This window comes from Drosophila subpulchrella, chromosome 2R (assembly GCF_014743375.2).
Source record: "Drosophila subpulchrella strain 33 F10 #4 breed RU33 chromosome 2R, RU_Dsub_v1.1 Primary Assembly, whole genome shotgun sequence".
NCBI lineage: Eukaryota > Metazoa > Arthropoda > Insecta > Diptera > Drosophilidae > Drosophila > Drosophila subpulchrella.
Genome location: NC_050611.1, coordinates 8,725,941 through 8,743,994, shown reverse-complemented (window position 1 = coordinate 8,743,994; position 18,054 = coordinate 8,725,941). Strand labels below are relative to the sequence as shown.

The 18,054-nt window shown below is 37.4% G+C and overlaps 1 protein-coding gene across 7 annotated transcripts in view; it reads right to left on the bottom strand.

The window, feature by feature from the left end:
- LOC119549040 (kazrin) overlaps positions 1-18,054 on the bottom strand; it is a 46,819-nt gene extending 28,765 nt beyond the window's left edge. Inside the window, exons 1-3 of one of the 7 annotated variants that reach the window (XM_037856735.1) lie at positions 17,725-18,054; positions 16,353-16,505; positions 1,031-1,064 (exon numbers count right to left, since the gene is read on the bottom strand). Coding sequence is in view for 1 of the 7 variants with exons in the window: in XM_037856731.1 (XP_037712659.1) it covers positions 1,031-1,064; positions 17,670-17,684 (49 nt within the window). In the remaining 6 variants the exon portion in view is untranslated. Of the gene's footprint in view, positions 1-1,030; positions 1,065-16,352; positions 16,506-17,669 lie in introns of all 7 variants that reach the window. The other 6 variants (XM_037856733.1, XM_037856728.1, XM_037856727.1 and 3 more) reach the window with 6 other exon arrangements.

The following is an 18,054-nucleotide window of genomic DNA, read 5'->3' as shown; positions in this document are numbered from 1 at the left end:
TAATCGCATGGAGTGCAATGATGAGCTTAAAATTAAACTTCTTACAAGATTGATTTGAAGTTTACCAAGTATTAGAAACAAACTCCTCTTTTCCATAAGATTGCGTTCTCATACATTATTCAAAGCTCTTATGAATACCAAATAAAAGGGGTGGTTAAATTTATTCATTCAGTTTCTTTTCATTTTTCAACAATAAGTCTTTTTATTTTATACCAAATAAATTTAGAGATTTATACTTAAGTAGTAGTTATAAAAAGTGTTTTCTGTGGGCAGTTTAAATCTAATCAAAGTCTTTATTTCGTCTTAAATATTTTTATTCTTACTGTTTCCTTACAAGATAAAATCATTTCACGCTCTATTTTAAAGCACATACTACCGACTTCCTTGTCGCCATCAAATTTTTATGAATACTTTGCTCTGCAAAATGTTGTAACATTGTAGACTGGCAAATGCCACGAAAAAAGGAAGAACGCCAGGGGGCCGCACGGAAAAGATATCCGATGGCTTTGTCTTTGGCAAATTGCAGCCGTAAAAGCGGGTCCGGTAAGCGGTGGCTTAACATCCGCCGGATCCGGAAAAGCAGCGACCTGCAGCCATATGCACTTAAGATGTCACACGAAACTGCAACAAAAGCCACATGTGTGGTGTGACCATCCACTCTTTACTCCCGTATCCTTTTTATATGGCGACCATAACTTTTTCCCTGCCCTTTTACCCCTTTTTATGGTTGACCAGCGATTAGTTCTTTCTTCTCGCACTTTATGACCCAACGTAATAGAGAGAAATGGAAATTGGGTGGGGCAACTTCGCTGATATTGATCAAAGTTCAAGTTGGCATTTCCATATTGCCATCCCATCCACTTTCGCTAAAAGCTTTTCTTTCCCAGCAAAGGAACTGCCTGCATTTGCCAAGCACTTGACCAAGTATTTGTCAACCAGCTTGAGCCAGTAACCTACATGTTAACATACCCTGTTAGAACTCTTTCCTAAACGGGGTTTTCCCCGGCCTTAATGTGTTCAATAAACTTACCGGGCAGCAATAGACATTCAATTAGTGACACTCTCTGCAATGATATAATAAAAACAAAAATTAAACGATTAAGTACAGAGAGAAACATTATTACAACATTATGTGTTACAAATAAATATATGTTCCTCAAAATAATATAAAAGTATCCCGAATGTTATATTGTCAAGACAATATTTTCAATATAATCTATATAACATTTTATTTTATATGTTTATGCCTGAATGTAAAAATACTTTTACAATATTTATTTCCTATATATCTTGTTATTAAAATATAACATTATAATATCATTTTTCATTTTTACGAATGATAATATACATATGCACTACTAGATCTTGAGTTTTGTATTACAACTATTAAAGCTTTATAAATAGTTTGATATATTGTAATGCGAAACATGTATTTTTTAAATAAATACAAGTATTGGGTTTCATTCTCAGTGTGGCACTTTATTTCCGTTTTACCCATTTCAAAAACATATTGCATACCCCAAGGAGCCATCCCCGAACCAAATCCAAGTCGAGTCGACTGAGCACAGCTGCCTGCATCGGGCAAAGAGATTAAACTTGTCGGGCCGCAAGCCCAGAAATTATTCGAGGCTGCCGCCGCCTTTTGTTGCTGGTCTTGTTCCTAGTTCCTGGATCCTGGTTCCTGGTCTCTTTTCTTGTGCTGCGTTTTAATTGGGTTTTCTGCCATATTAGATTTCAGAGCCTCACTTGCTTCGCCAGCAGATTCGCAGTGCAGTCGAATGCAAATCCTTAAAGCGAGGAAGTTCGAGAACACGCAAATAGTTGGGCTGGAAAACTTTGCCTTAGTACAAACCGGCAGTTAAAGCGGTTGCATTTTGTGAGATATTTCAATCATGTTAGCATTTGAGAAATTCATTTAAGCTGCTCATTAAACGGTGATGCTCAGGGGGGACTGAATTTTAATAATACAATTGGGAATTTAATTATACCCGTCACACGTAAACATTAAATTCGTCAGAAAATATGTAACAGGTAAAAGGAAGCGTTTCCGACCTTATAAAGTATATTAATTCTTAATCAGGATCCAGATCCATCTCCGTCTGTCCGTATGAACGCTGAGATCTCGAATATTATAAAAGATAGACTGTTTGTAATGTCTATAGGAATAAACGCTAGGTGGCATGTTAATCTGGAGTGCAATCTCGTAAGCAACCGATTTGCTGCATGCATATCTGCATCCCTCTCGCATTCACTGCAACTATTTATCGGGTACCTGATAGCCGAGGCCATCGACTTTCTCGTTCTTATTTTTCTCTTGTTTAATTTTGAAACATTTGTGTATGAAACATTTAATTTATTTAGTTATCTACAACCCCCAATCAACTTTTATAGAATTTTAAGTAAAAGGATTAAGTAAACAATCAATACCTTGAAAATATTCAAAGATTTCTTTTAAGCCAGGGCAATTGGCTTGGAAGTAATGAATTGAAAATGTCTTACATGTTTACAAGATAAAACTGAAAATTGAATGCCTTCGAAGCTAAGACAATCGGCAAACAAAGAACCGGTTTTCCCCTTCCCCACAAAACCATTCATTTATGGAAGTATCCACCTTTTCAGGCATCTAGCACTTAATTGCCGCTCTTGATTTAGTTTACTTATATTCAAACATTCCAGCTGAAAGCTCTTCAAGCTTGAATAACAAACAAAAATCCAAGGGATAAAAAATCTTTAAATTTTTCGAACAACAGCGAGGCAAACAATTCCCTCAATGCGAATTTCATGCTGTGGAAACTCAATCAAAGGCAGGACCAGACAGCCAGCTCCCAGAGGAGGGCTTTTCCGGGCTTTCCACGTCGAGATGTTTCCCTTTACGTATGCGTATTTCGTATGCCTGTTTAACCGCACACAGATACAAGCGCACAGATACAAGCGCACACACGATGCAAATGCAGATACGGATTCATTCTTGTATTGGAATGCATATTTCGTGCACGCTTCCTTGATTTTCTCCGCATTCCATTTGCATTCCATATCCCCCGCTCATTTTCATTTAAGCCCTGCCTGAGGAACTTTGTGAACTGTCCCTACCTGTTGGCATCCTGCCTATGGCGTATCTTTAATGACTAGTTTCCCAGCAGAGACGGCATCAACGTCATCGCCTTCATTACCCCATCTGGATCTGTTCATCTCCGTCGTCTAATGCCACTTTGTAAGTGGTTATTTAGCGTAAGTAATGCAATAAGTCTGCTCCTTTTGCTGTCCCCCCCATAAATACATATATTTCCGGCACCGCCTGGACCTGACTTTGCTCAGTGCCGTGTAATCCCCAAAAAGAAAAAGATGGAAAAACTGCAGGAAAGCCATTTTCCACGGCTGGCAAAGACGACGTTGGTATAAGTAACTAAAAGATGAAACTGCAAAGTGAATTAGTGCGATGCGAATGTGAATGCCGCCTGCACTCTAATGCATTCCATAGAATTTTAATTGGCTTCGTGCCGAACGCAAAGTTTAAACAGGAGTTAACTTTTTTCAGGTGTTTTCCAATTGTTGGTAACAAAGAGCAAATGTTTTTACCGTTTTCTTTTAACTTCTTTCCTTGGGAAACTTTTAGGGACACTTTTTTATGCGAATGACGGAATTAAATGACAAAGTTTTATCCTTATCGCCATTCAGAATGCATGAGCATTAAGCAATGGAAATTACCAGAACAGGAATAGTTTTCCTTTTTCCTGAAACTGCTTTTTCCCACTTTACAATTTAAATACTGGATTTCTTTAGCCCTTCACTTGATGGCCATTTGGTGACTAATAACACCAGTTTACAAAAAAAAATTGATGAAATACGCACTTCAGGAAACCTTTGTTTTCCGGTAAGATACATCTCCCTGATTAAGAAAAGGGCATTTAAAATTTTTTCTATGGTACCAATTTTTTTTAAAGTGTAAAAAACGTTTTTCGCACTTTTTTATTTTCTAGCTCGAGTTGTGATAAACCGAATTCGGTCATTAAAGACTCATTTTACAGGTAATGGAATGCCCTTTAACTTTCTTATACACATCATTGAGTTCCATTCATTAGTTTAGAAGCTACACTTCGTCAAACTTGAAAAAGTTGGAAAAAATGCAAGAACGCTGGCATAAATTGCTTCTTTAAAAATACACGCCTAAAAACCGAAATTAGTTTTATGTTGTTTTCTTAAAGGCTGAACTTTAACGGAGAATATAAGCCATTGATCAAGACAATCCGTTGGTAAATCGATTTTTTACAGATTTTTAAACGTATATACTCAAGTTCAGTGTTCGGGAGCAGCGGCCGTTAAACATTATTTTAAATTTTCAGTGTTGGGGAACGTAAGAATTTGGTGCAAGTTCTAGTGCATAACGTCAGTTTCCTTGCTAAAAATATATGAAAATGATATCCTTGTAACTGCAATCGCATACTTTTTAGCTTGCCCAGCACTAATAGCAAAGAAACTGACGTTATGCATAACTACTTGCACCAAAATCTTACGTTCCCCAACACTGAAAATTTAAAATAATGTTTAACGGCCGCTGCTCCCGAACACTGAACTTGAGTATATACGTTTAAAAATCTGTAAAAAATCGATTTACCAACGGATTGTCGTGATCAATGGCTTATATTCTCCGTTAAAGTTCAGCCTTTAAGAAAACAACATAAAACTAATTTCGGTTTTTAGGCGTGTATTTTTAAAGAAGCAATTTATGCCAGCGTTTTTGCATTTTTTCCAACTTTTTCAACTTTGACGAAGTGTAGCTTTTAAACTAATGAATGGAACTCAATGATGTGTATAAGAAAGTTAAAGGGCATTCTATTACCTGTAAAATGAGTCTTTAATGACCGAATTCGGTTTATCACAACTCGAGCTAGAAAATAAAAAAGTGCGAAAAACGTTTTTTACACTTTAAAAAAAACTGGTACCATAGAAAAAATTTTAAATGCCCTTTTCTTAATCAGGGAGATGTATCTTACCGGAAAACAAAGGTTTCCTGAAGTGCGTATTTCATCAATTTTTTTTTGTAAACTGGTGTAATTAATTAGCAGTTAAATGCAGCTGGAAATTTGCAAAGTTTTTTCTCTAAGCATTTTATACCTACAAGAAAAATGTCATTGCAAATTGGATAATGTAAAGAGGAAATGTAAAGAGATAATAAATTGAAAGTAAAATGCTGCTTTATTTTTAGGGCAATGGAAAGGGATGCTAATTAATAAATTGAAAGTAAAATATGGAATATAAGGGGGAGAGAAGATTTTTAAATGCTCTTACAACTACTCACTTTAATTTAAAGTGCAGAAAACCAACCACTTTTCACTTCTTATGCACAAAACATTAAAAACAAGTTAATTAATTACTCAATAGGCTGGCAAATTGACACTTGAACCTTGTGAGTCAATATTTGGTCACTTAATTTCCTGCATTGGGAAATTACATAATTGATATTTAATATGCTCGCCCATTGATGTAATTAAAATTTTCTCTGCTTGCCACCAATTAAGTGACGTAATGCTGCTGAAAATTGTAAACTAATTTGAAGCAAGAAATCGTAAGTTTTCAACTGCAACAGAGGCGATTTAAATTCCCTGGCCACACCCAGCAATAGTTAACAACCTTCGATGTTCGATTCTGGTCGGCGAGACAACTGTAAACGCTCTATATATGGCTCCTAAGTCCATAGATATAGAAATCGGATGGGAAGGGGGCGTGTGCCATAAAGAGACACTGCGTACGTGACAATAAAATGAAATGTGTAATAGCCGCCGACGGCAAAAAGCTGACAAACTAGCGAACAGATGAAGCTCACGTTGCTCTTTTTTTTTTTTGGTGGTTTTCCGGGCCGAGGGAAAACTGGGGAAATTGCGAATGCAACTGCAAGTTGACAAATTTATTTTCCATTGCGATAGCAGGCGGCAGAACGCGACTCGAGTGCAAATGAGCTCTAGGAAGCACAACAAACGTGGCCGGTGAAAGATGGCGAGGCATACTGGAACTCGCAGCTCGGAATTTGTCGCATTGTGACAATATATACGACACAAAAACACTGCGGAAAACGATGCCACAAAAAAACTAATTAAATTCGCAGGATAATTAACACGAAATGTGGCAAAATGTTTCACTTTGTTAAGGCAATAAAATATATCAACACGAAAAGAGACTGATTGCGTTGTGAATGGAAAACATAACTCGATTTTGGGAAGTCGGTAGGAGGCATTATTGGTTGAAATCAATATTATTAAATATTTTACCTCAATAAACCAGAATAAATAATAAACCAAGGCAAACGGGCAAAAAAATAACCAAAATCATATAAATATGATGGCAATGGGGTTTCTTTAATTTCTTTCATCAATAAATAAAATTTAACAAAAATGTTTACTTTTAAAATTATACATTTACATAGTATATTGAGAAAAGAAAAAGGCGTAATCTAAATGTTCTTTTCATAGATATAAACAGGTACTCATTTTTTTCCATTCAGATCATATTTCAGTTATTTCATTATGTTATGAACTCTTTTGTAAATTTATTTATACAGCTTAGCACAATTGTTTCCAGTCCAAACCAATTAATATTGCATTTGACCAAGACGCAGCTCAGGCTATATTTCACTTGCCATAGCCCCCTTTTCTCTACATTTTCCGGGTGTTTTTCCTCGAGTCTCGACTACATGAAAAATGAATTGAGCCTGCAGAGGGGCCAAGGTTGGAGCAAAGGCAGGCTCCCACCGGCGGGAATAAGCTCCTGGCCAGGACCTCGACTTGGCCCAGCAGACAGGCACGAATTTAATAAAACGTGAAGGGGCGGGCAGAGGGTATATATATGGCTAGATAGGTATATATATCCCTCTAGGAAGGAAGCAGGCAAATATGTGAAACATACGAGCGGAAGGAGGGAAAATATGCAGCCCAAGCGAGGTGTGCCCTCCAGCAGCGCCACCTGTTGCTCGCATGTCGCACTTCAATCCAATCGAAATTGCTTAGCGGAAGCTGGGGATACAGGATATAGGGGATACAGGAAATAGGGGAGCTCCAGGGGATGGGGGGTCGAGCAGCAGGGGGTGGCCAGGAGACAAGCGACAGGAAGCATAGTGCCAGTGAAAATTTCATTTAAAATGTGCGCCATAAGTACGCATTACACACACTCAATTTCCTTTTCCATTTTCCGACGGCCAACTCCTCGCTCGCCTTCGAGCGGAAGCTTTTGGTCCACACATGCGGCGCTTTTTCAGCTGCCGTTGCTTATCAAACCCCCACCAAATTCCAAAGCCCCATCCCATCCCATCGCCCCCATGAAACCCGACCAACGATGGCGGTAATGTCGGCATTTTATGCGTTCCTGGCATTTTGTGGCTGCGGCGGCTGCATCTGCATTTGCCACCCCCCTCCACTCTGCCACTTTTTTTCTACCCCCCCTCCAGATGTGTGCTTAAATTCCTCACCAGGAGCAGTTGTCGCCCGGCTTTCGGAGGTGTACGTTTCACATTATCCTGACATTTCACTGGTGCACAGAGAAAAAGTAGGGAAAAAGTTGGGCACTAATGCGACTTTATCGAAAGGAAACTTCTGTAATGGGAGACACATTTAAGTTACAACTTTGCCACAAACAAGATTTAGGTTTCTAGCATATTAAAAAAGGATTAAAAACCCTGTTCTACGTTTCATTTTTGTTATTTAACAACACATTTTAAGTAATAATAAATACAATTATTAATATAGTATTATAATATTATAATAATTACATGCTAGAGTAATGATAGGCACAAAAAATATAGTAAGGAAAGAAAAATATAAAAATACAATACAAAAATAATAATACAATTATTATAATATTATTATACTCATATTATAGAGTAATGATAAGCACATTAAATATAGTAAAAGAAAAGGAAAGTAAAAAGAATAATAATATACCTAAACATACTTAAAAGCAGTGGCGTATCCAGAATTTGTTTGTGGGGGGATATACAAAAATGTATTGAGTATAAATTAAAAATTTGGAATAAAATACATATTAAATATACATTTTTGTCCGAGTGGGGTATCTATCCCCTATATCATGCATGCTTGAAAGCCAACATAGACAATTTAGATTTCCCAAGTCAAATATAAATTTATTAAATGTATTATAACAGACATATTAAATATTTTACTGTATTGTTATATGGTAAAACACTATGTTCAGCTTAATAGTAGTTCAATTACTTTTTATTAGTAAACCTCTGCCGCATATGATTATTTACATCAAACAATACGCTTCCTTTGCTGCGTTACAAATGGCGATCATCCCAGGTAACCCCCATAGCCCCCTAACCCCACTCCACATATGAGACACAATTCCATGGCCGTGCCATCCTTTTGCCACTGCACATTATCCAGCGAATGGGAGTGGGAAATGGTTCCCCTGGGGCCTGTGAATCGTATATAATAGGATTTCGGACCACTCCACAATACATTTCAATTAGAGAACACCATTTTGGTCTGCTCAGGTGTTGTTTGGTTAGAGGGGTTAGGCGATAAGACCGGCCAATCTGTTCAACTGTACGGGTTAGTTTCAGCCAACGGCCTTTGAAAATCGCAAACAATTTAAGTGAAAGACAAAATATGTACACTAGACCCCAAGGAAAGTGCTTTAAAATTGCCAGCGCCAAAGACACAAAAAATCCTGCTGAAAGGAAGCTCAAAGTCAGAGTGAGAGAATGGAAAATAAAAGGAGAATGGGAAAGCAGAGGATGACTTTATGACTTTTCAATCCACTTGAGCTTCCTGTTCCATGTCGGGAATCACCCAAAAAAAAACCCCCTCCTCAACCGCAGATAACAGGAGCTAAAACCGCATCAAATCATTTCGTGCTAATGGAATTGCTCCAATGCTGATGGAATTTTTATGGTCCAACAGGGCTTAAGCCAGGAGGTTTTCCGCACAAACACGAATTTATAGCAGCAACCCCAATAGGAGCCACAAATATTTTTTAAATTTACCACAGTTTTTCAGCTGCTTCCGTGTTGTTTATGCTTATTTGTCAATGATAATGAATGAATGGATGGATGTTTGGGATTCCACTTCGGATAAACAATATTCGTTTTTTGATTGAATTCAATGCTCTTTGGTTGCGACCAGAAATAATATTCGCATCAAATGGGTATTGCATAAATCTGCATTTAAAACGTTTGGGCCAGATAAAAAGCCAATAACAATTTTCGTTCAATGGCCATTGCCAGGAAATTCAAGGGTGTCGGCATGATATTGGTTGGCGATGGGGGTGGCAAAACGACGAGGTGTCTGGGGTTAATACATCAAAAGAAATTAAAAACACAATCGACCCAAGGGAAAAGAACAAACAGTGGTGAGGCTCCATTGAAATTGTAAAAACAAACGAAATAGAAACATGTTTTATTAAATAAATCGAACTTCTGAACAAAAGCTAAAGCCTTGCTTTCATTTTGCTGTTCAATCTTTTGTTCTAGCTTTTAGAAATATTTTTTTAAGTACACATAGCGAAATAAAAAACAAAATTTGAAGGCTATTCAATTAAATCAAGAAATACTCAGTAAAATAATGAATTAAATTGAATTAGCTACTTTTTCTGAACTGTATTATAAACATATTTGCAAGGACTTGTGTAATTTATTTATTTTTCATTTTGATTATTTTGTTTTTTATACCAAAACGTGCAGTTTAATTAAATTTAAGCCACATTGTTTTGTTTTTTCAGGCAACTTTTTCATTGAAATTTTCTTTGAATTTATTTAGTGTGTGGATTTGTTATGTATGTGAGTTTAACCTCTTTTAATAGCATGGTATAGTTCGGTTTAATTAAATTATACCACATTGGTTTTAAAAAAATATAAATCCTGTTAACGACATTTGATTTTATCAGTGGTTTTTCTTCCATTTGTTTATGGCATGAAAATAGGAAAATTATGTATGCCGGTGAGCACATTTTCGTGACTTTAAACCACAGTGCACCGAGCTCAAAATAATGAACAAACTCCCGACTGCGGCTAAGCCAAACCGAAAAGGGGAAATTCCTGGGGAGAAAGGGGTGAACTGAACACGTCGTCTGCCAACAGCACGTGTCCTCCGCCCCGTGGGCAAATAGTGGGTTAAGGAAAAGGGGGCGGGAAAAAGGGGAAGGAAGTCCGCCAACGTCAGCCAAAATGTCACTCGGCGATGAGCAAATAAAACTACCGAAAAATGAACATGAAACCAGAGTTGGGGAGCAGGGAACTGGAACAAAAACGAAAACCTGACAACCCTGCCAAGTGGGCCATGTTTAGCAGACTGTTGCTTTTTCTATGTGTCCCCCACTCCCTGAATTTTCACCCTTTCACCCACATCTCTGTCTTTATTTTGAAGCCACAGTGTTGAAAAAGGTTGGTACTATGTATAATTACATACGCGATAAAAAAAATGTTTTTAAATGTAGGAAGAGGAATTTTAATAATCAAAGTAAATATAACCTCGGACTATATAATAAGTTATTATATCTTAATTCACATTTCTCGAGCGTGTGCTTAACCAATAGTAGATTTAAAGCAATAAATGTAAAACCTTCTTTTAGTTTAACATGCAGAAGTGAAAATAGACCTTTGGTTAGAAATAAGATATCTAGATCAAAACAATAGTTAAAAATAGCTTTTTCCTGCCCAATTCAGCTCATTAGCTTTAGTTTTTGGTATAATACCTCTTGGGTCCTTTTGCAAGGATTACCGGGGTTGAAAGTGCATGACCCACAATGTACCTGTACGCCCCCTTCCCGGAACAACACCACCCACCTCCCCCAAAGGTATTAACATGGACAAACTGAGGTGAACCAAAATCGTTTTTGTGGTTAACTGGGTGGTTTATGGTTACACATACGCCGCTTCTACCTTTTCGCCTCTTTGGGCCTCTCTTTCGCTCCGCAGGCCAACTAATAAATGGGGGCGACCAGTGGGCGTGGTCACCCATTTGCTGACCGCATTTATAGTGCTGGCCTCCATTTGGCCTCTTTTGTCTCCAATTAAAGCCTGACAGTTCAAAGAAACTCAAGCAAAGCTAACCACACTCGAACAAAACCAACCTAACTAGCTAATTATAAGAACCAATGTAAATTTTATTGTATTATGTATTATTAAGTTATATTAGAAAACCTAATAGGAACGTTGCCTACCTTAAATATTATAAGGCCTGTTTATTATCTATACTCTTTCAGTTATGAAAACATTTATTCTGAAGACTTTACATTGTGATATTACTACAAGTACTAGGAAAAGCTGTAACCAAGCTTTAACTGCTATAATAACTAGCATTTTATTAGGCTACACATCTTGCATCCATTAAAGATACAAAACATTTTCGGTGTAGCCTAAATCTGTGAGCTTTCGAGTTGTGTTTTTTATAGCCAACAACATCCGCGTTGTTATGGGGGTTATGACAATTTCCCCACAGATGTCATCGAGATGGTATTTTAATTCATTTAATTAAAAGTTTAATTACATTTCTGTTTTGCGCCGGATTTGCCAGCCATGAACTCCGTGACATCTGCCAGGCCCATTAGGGCTATACGGATTTCATAATGCCAGCTCAGGGACTAGAGCAACATTTTCTGACCACTAATTTCGTTTTGATTCGCAGTCAGATTTCGATTCCGATTCGGATTTGGATTTCGCGTGGTCATTTCCCCGTAGCACACCAAAAAACAATCGGTGACGATTTAATTAATTCGAGCTTCGAGTCCATCAAACAAAAGCCGGAATAATAGAAACGGAATCCGCCGGAGCGCGAGTACAATGAAAATTTATTTGATTCAAGCGAGCGAGCCAGCCACCCACCATCAGTCACCCACTGGCCACTTGTGGGCGCACCACCCACCCATATATATATGGTATACCCGCCGCCCTATATGTCCGATGTCTGCTGAGCCCGGGTTTATCATTCTGATCACGTAACTTGTGTGTGTGCCGCCAGCACTTTTTCATTTTCATTCACTTAGGCCGTTCGGATGGTGTGCGGGGGGCGGTCTTATAGAGTCTCTCGCCCCATAATGAAATGATTTCTCTTGACGCTTCGTCGATTCGCGTGGGTTGTGATTTCTTGCTCTGGTTGTTCCATCTTCGAGCTGAAGCTATGGTCGAATCTGAATCTGAATCTAAAGCCGTAGCTTCTGCCTTTTGCTTTCGTTCGCCTCGGTCGTGCATCATTAACCCACTGGCGACCAACGAACGGCGAACAACTGACATTGAACTCACGGTGGTGCGGCTGTGCGTTTGGCTGAGTGCCAAGGAATTCGAAAAGTTGTAATTCAATTAAAGTTTAATTGGTCCGCAAGCAAGTGGCGCAACTTGGGCAATGAATGTTTTATAACAATTTAAATATCAAATTTCAAGAGGATTTTCTGCCAAGTACAAATCAGTGGTTTATACACGATCTTTAATGTATGCAAAAAGCCACTGTTACACCGAAAAAAATAGCCATTGAAAAGCAACTATTATTACATTAATTCTACTCTTTTGAGTATCGATTTGGCGTCGATATGGTGAGTATAAAATTAATACTTTCCGAACTATTAAATTCCAACTTATTAATTTAAAATAATACCATGAATGAAATTGAAATTCTAGACTCTTTAATATAGAAATGAATCTGTAAAGTTTATGTCATATATTTATTTTTAATATTTAGTCTTGAATCTATACTTAAAATTTAATACTGCCTCTGGTATACTTTAAATAAAACCGGTATTAAATCATAACATGCTGTTTTTTTTTTTGATGTAGTTATATTGGAAATTTAAGACTTAAGGCTTACAAAGGGATTTTAAAATGACGTATGTTCCTTGAATATTTAATTCAGTCCATGTTTAAACAAATAAACTTTAAATATTTATGTTCAACATTGTTTTTTTAGACTTAAGCAAGCATTTAATGAATGAATATTACATTTGCAAAACTCTTCCAACCAATATTTAATTTCACTTTCAAAGTTAATACTTTTAGCTCAGATGCATTAATTTATCATTGGATTTTAATTGGGGATTTATCTGGTTTCTTTTATTTCGTTAATTTTAATGATTTTGTTTTGTAGGTCTTTTCAGTATTTAAATAAAAAAAATGTAATCTGGTCTGCATTTACATAGTTCTTTGAGTTCTTTGAAGCACTCTTTCATTGAAATTTATATTTCGCTTATTGAATTACAAATTGATAAGCTACAAATGGAACTCGAGTACCTTATTATTGCTAGTTTTTCATGCCCGTCAAATTAATGAGATATTGCTGTTACTCGCTGTTAAAGCGGAATAAAATGAAAATATAAATCCCTGGCCTGCTTTACATATTTACTATGCCAAGCATTGTTCCTCGCATTTTTCCTGGTTTTGTTGGCTTGTCGGAACATTATTAATTTTCAGCCAGTAGATAGCCAATCCTTGCATACTTTATAGCCACATTTTCAAAGGCGAGACTTGCAGAAAGTTTTTTTTTTGTTTTGGAGATCACGCAACTTGGGAAATTTTAATAAATGGGTGGATAGGATTTGTTGCCAAACCTGTCGACAGCGCAGTTTGCACCTGCCGGAGCTTCGACCTCTGCCGCCTTTGTTGCCCGTGCCACATGCTGCACGCAATCTAATTTAGCTGGCGAAAAACGTGCTAAGCGTGGAAATGCTTAAATGGAGAGATGGCGAAATGGAAAATGGAAAAGCGGAAAAATGGGGCCAGGCCACGCCCGTTCGAGTGGCCTGAAGGGGTTATTTCACGCAGTGGTAATAATTCGCCTAATGTACTAAGCTGTCTAATCCGATAAAGGGAAGCTTTAAGCGGAGCACCCGCAAAACCCTTTTGCCGGAAAACTCGGCGTGTCACAGTTCGGCGCTGAATTTCCATGCCAAGAGGGGTGCAGCTCAAAGCAATTATTTCGAGGACCGGAGCTCCTCGCCGGGATTTATGCTCGTTATACCGTCAGTCGGGGCTATATGGATATGGCCAAGCCTTCTTTGCCACGGCGCTCTGTGCATCTTCAAGCTGCATTCTCCGCCTGAATTATTCATGCCTTTTGTCGCTCGCCATTGCCGTTGCCGTTGCCGTGCCTTTCGAGATGCGAGTCCCCGCTCAAGGGTTGCAGCATCCTTTAGGGGTTGGCCGGGGCAACAGGCGGTCCGTGCGCCCACACCCACCCCCTCTCCACAGAGGAGCGGGGATCGTCTTTGGCTTTGTGCATTTGCCAGTTACACAGGCACTGGGAGAAAAAATTAGGCACGGGATTTAATCATATTTAATTTGTAGATATTTTGTTATAAAAACACCTATAAAGCGTTTTAAAAATGTATTTAGATATATTATGTAATATTATTTCATTTAACTTAAGGGTTTACTTGGATAGAAGCCCATTATAATATACTCTTAGGGATATAGCTCAATTACTAAAGAAATGACATAAGTCGAATTAAAAGATTATCCTTTTTCTTTATAAATTGCATCATCCTACATTTACAACAGAGATGGTAAGAAAAATTTAAGTGGGATCGCCCTTATTTCGAAAACTATTTTGTTAGTTATCTCAAAATTCTAGTAAATCAGCAATAAATCTTTTTTTTTTAATTAATAAAAATTCAGAAATACAAGAAAAATATATGTTCTTAATTTAACAACTTCCAATAAAAATTAAATGTTGTTAAATTGATTTACCTGACACCTAACTGAATTAGACCTCTTTTTCCAATGTCTCTCTAAGTTTTATCCAATTAAAGGGCAAAAAAATTGAAGTACTGACTTCCATTTAAATTAAAAAAAGATTAAAAAAGACTTCTTTTGGTTTTTACATAGTTCGAAAAAAATAGCTCCCGGATAACAGCAATTTGTATGTAAATAAAAGGCCAGTTTAATTCGTATTTCTTTTTTTTTTTGGTGTGTAAAATGCGTTATCCTGCTGTCAGGAAAGACCATTGTAGCTGTTGCTCGCTGGCAAATCCGAAAGCAATTTCTGCAGCATTAATCATCCCCATCCCCATCCCCACCTCATCGCAACCCCCCCAAATTTCTGACTCGCTTATCTGCCGTCCGGCCATTTCGGGTTAATGTTGACAAAACGCATTTTAAGCACTTCAGCATTTGGCCAGTCGTACGAGTATTTTCTTTTGTTTAGCCAACACTCTTGCCCCTCCACATGTGCGTCTATTTGATTCTGATTTGAGTTTTCTGCCGGCCAAATTTGCATTGGAAATGTGTGCAGGACCATCTATCCTATCTATCCAGGCCAAACAGGCAGGAAACCTTTTCCCAGCCCGAGTGCAAGTGGCCAGCAGGACAACTTTTGTCCAGTGGTCACTCCACAGGCTTTGTTTATTCAACACCCCCCCAAACCACGCTTTTCCCCGAGCCCAAGGCACATGGCTTCTGTTTTCCCTGCGTGTGTGCCTAACCTTTTGAAAAGGTTCTTTATGGCCCAGAACGAGGACGCATAATCGAAATGTGGGGGGAGTGCCTCAGGAAATTGGAAATGGCAACATTGACTAGATTTCAAAAATTAAAGGAGTCCAAGGGCTCACAAAATGTCCAAATAAACCCTAGCCAACAGGCATTTCCAATTAAAATTGATCTAATTTGTTAGGACAATACCTTAGAGTTGAATACAGCAATTAAGAGGTGTGGGTATTCTGCATTTTTGAGCCTGTATAAATATATTTTTGACCTTCCTTAAAGCTTTGTGCTATACAGAGAAAATTTTGACGTTCTCATCTGAGTTAAAAATTTTCTCAAAAATAAAACCACATTTCTTAAGTTAAAAATGTTTTCAATGTGTTTGATTCATGTTAAATTGGCGGTATATACATTGTTTATCTCAACAACTTAATGTAAGTCCAGTCAGTAGTGTTCTTGATAAACTCATTTTTTTTTACTTTTTTCTTGTTACCATTTTGTTCTGACATTGAGAAGCACAAAATGTGCTTACATGGTTTTTAAGAACAAATGTTCTCAATTCAAGAACGATGTGCTTGAATATGAGTTCCTGTGTAGGCATTTAATAAAATAAATAATTAAATTTGAAATAAATATGCCTTTCTTACTTTAATTGGGAATTTTCAATTTTTATTAGATTACCAATTAAAGCGAACATTGAAAAATATTTAGATATCAAACATAAAACATAGTTTGATTAGAAAAAGTTAAGCCAATTTTCAAAATGATAATTCACAGCTTCCAAATCAAATTACCCGGTTATTTTCAACCACTAATTGCGCGAATTATTTGGAGTAATTTCCTAATTTGTATTCTCTGCTGGCCGAGATAGTTGGCAGCCATTCATTTCGGTCAGCTGCACCGAACCCGGCCAATTAATATTCATTTGAGCCAAACTCACCCGCTCAGCACTTTCCAGCTGGGTGGAAAATCCTTTATTTAGCGAACAACTTTCCGCGCCTGTTTTTCTTTTTCGTTTCGTACTTTAGTTTTGGTTTTTCGGACGCGCGGGCTTTTGTTATTCCCCAGTTGGCTGTTGACGTTGTTTCTCCAGCTGCAAATGCACGACAAATTAACACAGAAAGACAGAAAGAGACAGCCGGGCGGCGCCAGAAAGAGACGGGTGGAACAAAGAGTCAACAAAAACTGAAAACGAAAAGCCATATCCTTCTAAAGGAAAAAAATAAAGGGGGGAAAGCCACGCCCGCGGCTTGGCCGCAAAAAATATTGAAAAAGTGGGAAAGTGCGGAAAACTAAAACTCTGTCACTTGCTGCTCTGCGAGATTTGTTTTAACAACAAAAAATGTGGTCTTGGGAAGAAAGAGTTTATTCAAGCAGCATAAACCGAAACCACACGGAGAGAAATGTAATCCGTACTTAATGAAAAGATATACTTCGTATGTTGTTAGAAACATCCAATAAATATGTATCCCAAATTCTTAATACAATATTTGTAGTATGCAGATTCTTGTATAAATTCCAAAAATAATACTTTGTGATAAAGGTGCGATATTTCGAAAACTATTACTATTACTATTGTAGTATTAACAATTTATTACACATTAAATTTATCTTATAGTAAAATATTATCAAACAAAAACATCTATTAACGGGGTAAAAATCTAGTGACGATCGCACCTTCAACAAACAAAAGTCCTGATATCAACTTTTGGGACGAAAATGTTTTATACGATCTTTGATCTCGCCTGTGTTTGGCTGTACGATTTTGATAAAGCGTGTCGAATGGGAAAAACACAGGTATATTGAATTGCAGCGTGCCGAATCTAAACAAATTTAGAAAGCTATACAGTTTAAAGATTTAACCAAAATCATTTTAAAAAATTAAAAAAAAAACGGAATAAAAAAAGTTTCTCCATAATGGTTTAATGATGGTAATTAGACAAATCATGTTAGAAAGGCGTACAAAGTATTTTAAAATACCTTTCTAACGAAATATGTATAGCCTGTAGCTTTAGTAGTTCACAAGATACGGGTGTACGAATTTCCGCTATTTATAGCTGTTTTCCAGCGCTTCGTCACTATGCAGACTGCCGCCCACAGTGATTTATTAAAAAAAAATTTAGTATTAATGAAACTATGACAAAACTGTGATAAAAATAATCGTACTAAATATTGTAATTATAATACATAGTCATAAATGAATAGGCTGTTATGTATGTATATTTAAGGTATTAATAAGAGATATATCACAACATACTTTAAAAAAGTACATAAGTCCAAGCCGGAGTTACAGTGCATCAACCCCTCCTCACCTTTTTCTTAATGTGAGGCTGAATGCTCAGCGGGCCACTTTTTTATTGGATTTTTCCTCTTGTTTTCTTTTTTCCTATTTCGTGAGATTTTCGCACCACAAAAACACTGAGCCGACACACTTGTGTTAAATATTTTTTCTTTCTACGCCTATTTGCGTTAGTATTTTATGGGCTTTTTGCTTGCAACCCCCGTCTGCACTCCACTTGAGAACACTAGGCTGCACGGCACTAAAACACACTACACTACACTATGCTGCGATGGACCGTTAGTTTCAAGCTGGCGTTTACCGTTACTCGCTCCGCACTCGCGAGCTTCTTTCGTTGAACTGG